Source organism: Neolamprologus multifasciatus, chromosome 17 (assembly GCF_963576455.1).
Source record: "Neolamprologus multifasciatus chromosome 17, fNeoMul1.2, whole genome shotgun sequence".
Taxonomy (NCBI): Eukaryota; Metazoa; Chordata; class Actinopteri; order Cichliformes; family Cichlidae; genus Neolamprologus; species Neolamprologus multifasciatus.
The window spans coordinates 12173582-12185000 of record NC_140455.1 but is presented as its reverse complement, the minus strand read 5'-3'; the positions used below and the strand labels follow the sequence as shown (position 1 = coordinate 12185000).

General features: G+C 42.2%; 1 protein-coding gene across 1 annotated transcript; it reads left to right on the top strand.

Annotated features, from left to right (window-relative positions):
• Positions 1-286: 286 nt before the first annotated feature.
• foxf2b (forkhead box F2b) lies at positions 287-4503 on the top strand. Its single transcript, XM_085138467.1, has 2 exons — positions 287-1813; positions 3831-4503. Exons 1-2 carry the CDS (start codon positions 838-840, stop codon positions 4001-4003), a joined length of 1149 nt encoding a protein of 382 aa, XP_084994593.1. The 5' UTR covers positions 287-837; the 3' UTR covers positions 4004-4503.
• Positions 4504-11419: the final 6916 nt, after the last annotated feature.

Genomic DNA, 11419 nt, shown 5'->3' with positions numbered 1-11419 from the left:
GGGGGGATAGCTCGTTTTTAAACTTGTGCGGCTGGCGTGTGGCGTTGTTGATTGGAGTGTCTGGGGGAGGTTTGATAGATGGCTTAATTGCGTGTAGTCCGAACTTGGAGAGAGGTGGTGGGAGGGGAAGAAACAAGACGAAGGAGAGGAGAGAATGAGAGGCTTTAAGGCTGCTGCACGGTAAATGGACTTGGCATGGGGGCGGGTGAGGGGGGTGGTGTGTGTGAGGGAGGGGGGGACTATTCGACACTGATTTCAGGGAGAATTGCAGGGGCAGAGTGCGGATGAGGAGAAAGGGTCGGGGGAAGGGGCGGGGGGCTCGAGCAGAGGGAAGAAAGATTTATGCAATGATAGGTGGTCGGACTTTGTTTGGCTGGACTGTTGCGCGCAATAAGTCCAAGGGTTTTCGTGTTTCCTGCACTTGAGGGATTATTATAGGCGGTCGATGGCCACCCGGCGCGTCACACAGCGCCACTTAGCGCTGCTGTGACACCCCGTGGAGTCCTTATGTCTAGCTACAACTCTGGACACTTAGTCTCCAGTGGATAACCGCCTCCCCCCACTCTCTCTTCCTCTTCCTCTCTCTGTCAGTGCGTACCAGCCGTGCGTTCTGCATGCGTCAAAGGAGCACCGTGCGTAACAGGAGAGTCGTGCGTAACTGGAGACAGATTTCACTCCATTTTGCGCTGGGATTCTGAGGACCACTGGCGGTGTAACGCTCACTTGCAAGGACACTGACCGCTGGGAGCCAGCACATTTCTCCCCCGAAACACCTCACAGGTCGTCTTTTCTCCCTCCCCTCTCTTCTCTCTACGCCAGTTGTACGTCAGAGCTGACATGACGACCGAGACCCCTCAGCAGCAGCTGGAACCTCCGCCTCCTCTGAGATCCAGCCCGGCGTCCAGCGTCCTGCATCCCGCTATGCTGAGCCCACAAGCCGCCACAGAAACTTCTTCTAATGGCGTCAAGGGAAAGAAGACGAGCTCCGGTTTAAGGCGACCGGAAAAGCCGCCGTACTCCTACATCGCTCTCATCGTTATGGCAATACAGAGCTCGCCCACCAAGCGGCTGACACTCAGTGAAATCTATCAGTTTCTCCAGGCTCGCTTCCCATTCTTCAGGGGTTCGTACCAGGGCTGGAAGAACTCTGTCCGGCATAATCTATCGCTTAACGAGTGCTTCATCAAGCTGCCAAAAGGGCTGGGCAGGCCGGGGAAAGGCCACTACTGGACGATCGATCCAGGCAGTGAGTTCATGTTCGAGGAAGGCTCATTTCGGCGCAGACCCAGAGGCTTCCGAAGAAAATGTCAAGCACTGAAGCCCATGTATCGGATGATGAATAGCATAGGCTTCGGCACCTCAATTCTTCCACAGAGTTTTGATTTCCAGGGTCCATCGGCCACCCTCGCTTGTCACAGTAACAGCTACAACTTGGACATGATGAGCAATTCAATGGCCGGGGGGTACGACGGGCTGAGCGGCGGGCACCACGTACCTCACATGTCCCCGAGTCCCGGCTCCACATACATGGCGAGTTGTCCTGTGCCTCCTAACGGGGAATATGGGCAGGATAGCAGCAGCAGTCCTGTACCGTCCTCTCCAGCCATGGCCAGCGCGCTGGACGGCCATTCCCCGTACGCCAGTACATCCGCACACTGGGCGTCCTCCGGCGGCTCCCCCTACATCAAACAACAGCCTCTAGCCTCCAGCAGCCCAGCATCCTCTGGTTTACACTCCGGCATGTCGCCTTACTCCCTGGAGCAGAGTTATCTTCACCAGAATGGCAGGGACAGCCACTCCACTGATATTTCAGGTACCACAGAATAACTCGAGCCTTACAGAGGGGTAGATGAATCCGGATTAAAATCTCTGGGATCCCCCCCCCCTCAAAAAAACCCAATAATAATAACAATTTTCACTGCATCTAAGTTTTATCTGCATGATAAGCACATTTAAAGTGCAATACTCTAAATGAGTGGGGTTTTCTTCTGCAGAGGCCCGTGTGACAACTGTAACGTGTAATTCTAAAATTGTAGACTACACAGAATTTTTTTTTATTTATATATATATATATATATATATATATATATATATATATATATATATATATATATATATATATATATATATATATCAAGATGATTGTCCTGTATTTAAAGATGAAAAATATTCTTAAAGGGAAATTCATATCTGTGCAAAGCGATTAAAAACACACACACACACACACACACACACACACAGAGAGAGAGAGAGAGAGAGAGAGAGAGAATTTACCATTATTCTTTTTAATCTGTTTGCAGAACTTTTTTTCTGCATCATTTGCCTCAAAATGTAACCCGAACACACTAGTTACAAAATAAGAACAATTTGGATGTTCTTATTAATGTTTTCATTAATTTTGTTAAACAGCAAAGATGCATCGATTATAGGCTGAATCACAAAGCCAGACAGCGCTTTGTTGTGGTATTTCAGTAAATATAGTGACATTTCTTGCTGTGTATGTAACTTCATTAACAATCAGAAAATGCGTCATTTCATCCACAGTTTGTATAATTTCCATAAAGTCACATGTTTATAACACGTCACGGGATATTTCGGCAAATTATTAGATTAAGAAAAACAACTATTTTGCGCTCTCAAGTCACCTCCCAGTTCAACCTCATTTACTTTAACAGAACACAGCCAGGCTTTACGAAAATCTGGGGATCTAACCGAGGCGAGTAAAACCCATGCTGGAGCCCGAAAGGGGTCCCAGAGGTTAACCAAACAAAGACTGTGCAGGTCGGACCACACTGGCGGTGGATTTCAACCACGGCGTATCCACAAGAGACAGAAGGCCTTGTTAAACTTTACGCAGCGTTCTAATTGAGCCTGCTCGGAGGATAGACGTGCTGGACTGTACACAGCAGACTCGCTAACAGTACTGTCAGTCAAAGAGGCGTGCGCGCGTGTGTGTGTGTGTGTGTGTGTGTGTGTGTGTGTGTGTGTGTGTGTGTGTGTGTGTGTGTGTGTGTGTGTGTGTGTGCCGTCTATGAAAACGGGCGCAGGGCAGCGAGCTGTGGCCCGGAGGATAAAGCCTGCTGTCTTCCCCCCTGAAAAACACGATCACATCTGGAGTCCTTATGACCTTGACGGAGCCGCAGTCTCCACTTTTAGTTTTCTGTTTCTGGAAACAGAGCCTCGCTCACAGACACAGACGATGGCCACTGAATCTGCCTGAAATAACGCAGCATTCTGAGTGTTTTCAAAAAATAATGATAAAATGTAATTGGATAGAAAACTGAAAGCATCCATATAAGAAAGCTAAAGAAGCCAAAGAAACTGAAAAGAACGGATGTGTGGCTGCGCTGGGAGCCAACAGGGAGGCTTGCAAAAAGAAAAATATTATGATTAAAGAATTCGTTTTTTTAACTTATGTTAAGAAATATTAGATTTTTATGGCAACTGAAAATTTAAGCGTAAACACTTAACACTAAATACAATAGAAGGACCGTTTACGCCATCAACAACTGTGCTGATTTTAAAGCCACACAAAAGTATCAACAGCACTATTTAAAAGAGGAACGGCTCATGTTCTGCATTCAAAAGTTCTAATTTAAACATGTAGAATCAAAGTAAATACTGATTTTAGATATATGAAAAAAGTGTATGTTTTATTTCGATGAGATTAAATAAGACAGCAAGTTCAGCTCATAACGTTTAAGCACCACGCTGTTGTGTTTTTTTTTTTTTCTTTCTTTTAGAATATTTTAATGCCACCGTTAATTTCCTGACAGTGATCAGAAATGTGTTCCTTTATTTAAAAACCTTTCCTCTCTGCCTCTCCACAGTGGGGATTCCGCGCTATCAGAGCCATTCCTCGGTCTGCGACAGGAAAGATTTTGTGTTGAACTTTAACGGCATCTCCTCCTTCCACCCCTCGACCAGCGGATCCTACTATCACCACCACCACCACCACCACCCCCAGAGCGTCTGTCAGGACATCAAACCCTGCGTGATGTGAGCTCTCCTGTCACTGCGGACTTCAAAACAAGAGAGGCATCACATCTGAACAAACACGAAGACTTTTTTTTTTGTCTATTTGTCTTTTTCTGTAATTTTTGAAGGATTCGTGCTAGCATGGATGGTGGAGTCCGCACTCACATGTTTGCCTCCTATGCAGCCAAATATCTTTATTATTGTTAATTCTGCTGGACTTGAACTATGCATTGAAGAAAACATGAATGAAGAAACACCAGAGGCCTTTAGAAGTACCACTTCGCCTTTAAGAACCCTGACAAGCTTTCTTCTTCAAGAGAAGTTTCAGAAACACGACTTTCGATGCGTTTGCTCTTGTAACACGTGCAAACCAATTATACTCCATGTAACTGTATCTTATTACACACACAACGCTTTAGGCTTTCATGAACTGCAACGAATCTTGCACTTATTGTATAATCCTTTTACCATTTTTCTTTTTGTTTTGTCCTGTAAAATGTTTCAATAAAGCTGATATATATTTTAGGCTAAATTCCGTCAGTCTTTCCCTGCGCGTGTATCCATCACATTTTCGATTCACTTGAGTTCAAACCAGCTGACCTTGAGCTTGCGTGGAGCAAAGACACATAGTCTAATTAAACAGAGCTGTCTTTCAGGCCCTTTTAGAAAGTTCTTGGATTATTTGGTCAGCCTGACATGTGCTTGGCCAAATTTCTGATTCTTTACTTTTGCTTTTTATTTACTAAAATTGTTAAACGTATTTAGATTACATCATAAAGTGTCACCTATGTGTTAAGCGCCAATACATATAACAGATAGCGCACGTGGTCTACAAATACGGACAAGGTAGATACTGCTGCACATTGAGTATTTTTGATAAATTAGGTCAATTTCATGGTAATATTTCTACTTTTCCATAAAGTTTGGATGCTTATTATTAAGCATCTATTCATTTGTTGCATAACTACTTTGTCTTAAAGGATCTCAGTGCATTTTCCTGCACTAACTGTCAGCCTATGAATTTCTGTTATTCTCTAAAATAGTTTCCAGCGAATATTCAGTAACATACAGTATACAACCCTATAATGTTTGTTTAGAATCTTAGTTGTCAAGAAAAGAAATCAATAATTGCCTTTATTTTAATTTTCTGCTTAAAAGTGTACAATTGAGAGAGGATCAGATTTCTTTCTGTTATTGTTGTTGTTTAGTAACCATTTTACTGGTTTCTGTTCGGATATGTGGTCGTAATTACAGAGCTTTTACTTATTTGAAGTAAAGCGATTACAGTTATTTAAAATATATAATATAAAATTTGGATCACAGATCTAAATCTTAAGTCGAGACATTAACAGAAAAATGTATAATTCATAACATTTAATGTAACGTATAACAGTCCTGTGAGCACCTTTTGTATTTTACTGGATTTTAAGCGCACTGCTTCAAGATCAACATACTATAAATATTTCAAGAGGATGATATGAAGTTTATTTATATCCTGTTAGGTAGTTAAATTTAAAATAATACTTCTTATTTTACTAGCTGTTTCGTTTATAAAGTCACGGGTTTAAAGTAAATACAGCTTTTAAATAAATACAGTAAAAATGAAAAATGTAGCGGAGCTCAGTATAAGAGAAAATCCAGGAAAGTAAAAGGCCTTTAAAAGCACACGCGTGTGCATATATGTAGCCACTTGCTACCACTGTATTATATTAAATTATGCTGATGGATAAGAGAAGCGGGATTCTTGTTAACGCTCTGAATGAAACAGATGTAACATGGAGGGAGGAAAATTATTAGTCTAAGATCAGAGGGGGGAATGATCACTGCTTCAGACCAGTCTTGGTTTGAACGTTGCTTCATTTCACATGTTTCACAGCCGTGTCTTGCCCGTGGAAGGCAGCTGAAAATCTTTTGCATCCTGAGGCTGCTCCTTTCCATGTGGTCATCCAGGGTTGCCAACATCTCAAGACGCCATATAAACAAATGAAACGACTGGGCCCGAGTCTGTGGAAATGCAACAAAGTGGTATTTTTAGAGTGCGGTAAACAGATCAGACTGACACAGAGCTGCCTCGTCACACAAACACAAAGCAGACTCGGGCTGCCGCACTTGTGCCCTTACTCTTCTTTCTCTGCATGGTCACGAATCAAATGCAGCATCCTACAGCAACACAGATTACACATCTGTAGGAGCTCCTTATTAGGACTCCGGCATCACGTGACCTTTGATTGTTATGTGCAGTCACACCTTGTATCTTAATACAAGATATGAGAAAAGCTTTTTCCTCTCACGTCACCGTTTGTCATTTTAAACACGTGACAGCAAACTCTTTTCTTTCTCTTGGCCCTTAATGAAGTAAAACCTGTTCTCACGTAAGCTAAATGTAATTTATGCAGAGTAAAGAATCCTTTTCAAATGATAACATTTCATATTTAAAAAGGGCACACTTCTTATTTGAACCAGTGCAAAAACCAATGGTCACGTTTGCGTTTCACGCGTAATGAAATCTGCTGCTATCACACTGCAGAGAAAAATGAATGACCTGGCTGCAGTTGCACAACAAACCCTTTCACAATCTTCATCATTTCTGTGTAAGTGAGCGTGAGAGTCAGTGTGAGGAAAACACAATGGGAGAGTGGCCGACTGAGTCATCCTGGTCTTTCTGAAGTGGGCTCCTTCTTGGCAACACAGCAAAAGCAAACAAGCATCTGCAGCCACATATCAAATAGAAGAATATCTCTGACTAGACAGAAAAGTCATTAAAAAAAAAAAAAAAATTGTCACACAAAAGTGGCAAAACTGACCCTGCAGCTGCTGGATTTTCCCAAACAGGATTTTTCCAGCGGCCTCTTATTCTTATATAGTGGTGAACAGTGCCATCTAGTGGTTACTGCCATAGAACAGAGACGTTTTACAGAAACTCAGGTGACCAACTTTACACAACATTAAAAACAACTACCTACGCACGCTGAATGTCTCTGATCTGGCTGGAGGTGCGCTGTGGTGTCAGGAACCATGTTTGGTGGTTGCTCCTTTGGGTCCTTTGGGACAGCAGAGTGGGACCTCCGTGGGAATTAACGTAGGATGCTTGTTCCTGCAAAGGATTGATTGGAGTGGGGTTTGAGGGAGCCCAGTCAACATTTTGGTCTGTTTATCATGTTCAGTGGAGGTCTTTTGTGGTTTCGAATTGCATCTCCAAAGCAAGAACATTGCATTCTTAATCAGATGACCAATGTAATTCATTTCACATGTGTAGGCCTATTTATATAAAAAGCAGCTTGCCTACCAGATCTAGGTGTTTGTTTGTTTTGTTTTGTGTTTTTTTTAACTTACCAGTACTTGCATCAATTTACTGATCATTACTACATTTTTTGACAAAGCATCTCTTAAAGCATTTTAACATTATAGCCTTCAAAGTAGAAAGTAGCAAACAAGTCTAACTAACAACAATATTTCACAACTGCAAAAGGAACATGTTTTAATCAGAGTATAGCATCGAGTCAGTTAATTTTGCAGATTATTGATCTGGTCAGTGAAGTAAGAGAGAGTGTTAATCAGTTAATCAGCTGTTATGATGTTCATGAAATTCACCAAACAGGAATGGGGTTACCGGTGGAGACCAATGATATTATTCCCTCTTTATCTTTTCTAATTCCCCCCCAGTAGTTTTGCAATTGGATAGGTTCAGTATCACTACTGGTAGCATGAGGCGATACCTGAACTTGCAGAGGTTGCACAGATAGTCCATCTCCTCCAGGTTGGCACATAAGTTCTGCTGTGTTTCACAGCACAGTTTCAAGAGCATGGAGGAGATTCCAGGAGACACACAGTTACTCTAGAGAGCTGGACATGGCAATAGAAGGTCCGCCATCCATCAGCCAGTATCTGCTCCTTTGTGGAAGGAGGAATGGAAAGTGCATAGCCACAGCCCTACAAAATAACCTCCAGAACCAGATGAATATGCAGCAGCATCTTGACCGCCATTAGGTATTGGTACACTGGTGTAGTGAGTCCTGGGTTCAGTGATTAGCCTCATGTGGTGAGGCAGTTCCTGGAAGATGAAGGTAAGGATACTACTGACTGGCACCCATGCTCACCTGACCTAAATCCAATTGAATCATCTGGCATCTCAGACTGTCCAGCTCAGAGATGCCCTGGTCCAGATCTGACAGGAGATCTCCCAGGGCACCAACACATGCCCTGATGTTGTCAGGCATGGATACAAGGACATGGGGGCCGAGTACCATTTTGACTAGCTGCAATGAAATTTCTGCAAAACTGACTAACCTGCCGCATCATTCTTTCACTTTGATTTTCAGTCCTCTGTAGGTCGGTCATTTCCATTTCCATCAAGATCTGATGTGATTTCAAAGTGTTCCTTTCAGTTTTTGAGCAGTATATTGAACTGTTTTGTGTAACTTTTCCCTGGACTAGTCGCCCACTGAGGTGTGCAGAGATCTTGAACTAGATGATTGTAGGTTTAGCAATGTTCTAAAACTAGTGTAAATTCAAAGCACAGCAGCAGATGAGCTATTTGCTTCATAACACATTGTATTATCTGTGCTATGATTTTTATGGAGGTGTTAATTGCAGATAAGGATTTGTTAAAGTAAAACAAGATATACTTGAAGACAAAAAGTCAAAGCAGTTTGAATGAAATTACACTATCAACTGCACATGATGAAAACATATGCAGTTTCACAAATATTTAGTTGCTGCAACTACAGTGCTTGGCCTGAAAGGGACACTTACTGACAGGTTTGGGAAACCCAAGAGCAGGGGTGTTAAACATAAGTCCCGGGGGCCAGAATCAGCCTGACAAACACTACAATCTTGGGCCTGCTGGACGGTTTTGAAAATGTGAAGGAGGGCATACATTTTAGACTTGACTGCATTTTCACAAGTTTTACAGCTTAAAGCGATAAAGACCTCCTGCATGATCATTCATACTATACCAAAGTAAATAGGTAATAGATGGACACTGAGGACAAATCTCTAATTTTTGCAGTGGGTTTACCATAAAACAACATTCTCTCAGTTAACAAAAAGCATTTATTTTATGATTGCAGGGCATTCTGTGCAATGAGCTAACAGAACAGAATTATTTCGTAAAGTTTTAGCCCAAAGCAACATTTTTTTTCATGTAGAAAAAATGAGATGTATTGCTGTAATTACACTTCTTTTTTTATATTAAAATGTCTCAATGTAATCAGAAAGGGGAGTTTCTTAAGAACAAAGTGGGATGTATATGGCTCACAGTGTAAAATGAGTTTGGCATCCCTACCCAAGAGAATCAGAAACCAATATCTGAGCAAACTAAAATACCAAAATTAAAGAAGAAATCCAGAACTGACCGATCTATTTGGTCTAGTAATGCTGCTAACAGTTCCCTGACTGTTCTTTTACCACCACAGTGACATTGGCATTTTTGCTTGAAATGAAAGTTTCAACTTTGAAGGGACTGCCATAAAATTAGATGCAGATGTTTATTCTCTACAGGTAAACAGACCCCACCAAACTAAATGTGTGTTGTGTGGGATATGATACCAGTGTGGATATAGCTAACGTTTAAGAAAGCACAGGCACACAGAAACTGCACAGATTCATGTTTGGCAGTGATCATATCTGTTATTTAAGGACCAACGATCTTTTAATGGCTTCTGATGCAGGAAATGGTTCTGTATTCATTTTACTTGACCTCAGTGTAACCTTTGATAATGCTTACCATAATATTTTACTGAAAAGGCTTACATCTTTGGCTCGTATCATTGGCTCTACATTGGACTGGTTTGCCTTATGTTTATCTGACAGGACTTTTTCTCTTAGGGAGAGCAAGTTCTTTTCTGCCACTGCCTCTCTAACCCATGGGGCTCCGCAAGGCTCAATCCTGGGTCCATTATTTATTTATTTATTTATTCTTTATTCTTTCCTTGGCTGGTATCACTTAATCTTTTATAAAATTTCATAAGTAGTAGTGTATATTTCACATGTTGATAAGCTACTACTCTTTTCTGTCTTCTCTTTTCTCTCAGCTGTTAGTTACAGCAGATGTCTGCCCCTCCCTGAACCTGGTTCTGCTGGAAGCCTCTTCCTCGCTCATCATAGGGGTATTCTGACCATTGGGGCTTTCTCTCTAATAGTGTAGGGTCTTCATCTTACAGGATTAAGCATCTTGGCTGCGGCTCACAAAGCAGCGCAGACCATCTAGTAATAGGAATGGTTGCTGGTTCAATCCCTGGCTGCTCCAGTCTGTGCCAAAGTGTCTTTAGGCAAGATACTGAATGCTGAAATGCCCCCAAAGGGCTTAATTTAAATGTGAATGTCAGCCAAAAGGAACTAGAAAAAAGTGCCCATGTACTGGGTTAATGAGGCTTTGAATGCACAGGCAGAGAAGAAAATGTGCTCTATGAGGAATAGTCTATTTATTTTGGGTAACCATTGTTAATAACAATAACACTGAATTTAATTACATTGATTAATGTACACTGTCACCAGTAGTTTAGTGGTGTCTGACTGACTGGCATACTTTTCCAACACTTTTAAATATCTCACAAGAAACAAAACATCATAACAGAGACTGTAGTGTAATAGATACTGTGGTTATCATCCTCATAGGCAGATTTCAGTCAAGCATAACCGGACCATGTGGCAACATGTCTGTAGGCTGGGCTAGGCTCGTACTTTGGAAGTGGGCGTAAAGCTGTGTGTGTGTATTTGTTTCAATGTTACCACAAGTGTTGCTCTTCTCTTTTGCTTCACTTCAAGAACTCCTAGAACAGAAATGGGCTTCAGCCAGGAACACTCCTCCCATACAGGACACAGGCTGTTTTTGCTCCCTATGTCATCAGCTTCTGAGGTCAGAGCTTGGACACCATGCTGCTGTCACCAGTTACGCACCTTAAGACAGGACATCTCTTCTTGCCACTGGTTATGCAGAGGTCAATCAGTTCTACAGAGCCTACAAACATATCTGACTAGTTTAAAAAACACCCTGCAGGTGCAGACTTCTTGGCATCATAGAAACGTTTTTGTTCTGTGGCTCTTATCTGACAGGCAGGTTAAACTACTTTGCTGCTAACTTTTCTAAAGCAGAAACTCTTGTGCTGATGTTGGGTGTGGGCAGCAAGACTGACGGCCTGCTGAAGTAGACGTACGTAAAGTTAATGAGGAGTTGGGTGCACTTGAGGGCTTTTAATGAATCTCACCAAGCAGACGGGAAAGATCTGGTAAGAGGGCATAGAATAGCTTTGACTCTAAGGTCTTGAATTGACCGGATCAGCTGCCATTAGATCGGTAATGGTTAAAGGACTATACTGCACGCAGTGTGAAGAGAGGCGCATTTACACTCACTAACCAGACATGTTTCTTTCTTTAAAGAAAAACGAATGGGAGTTCGTTGTTGGTTTTAAATGCACCACTAGGGGGCAGTGTTTAGCAGCAA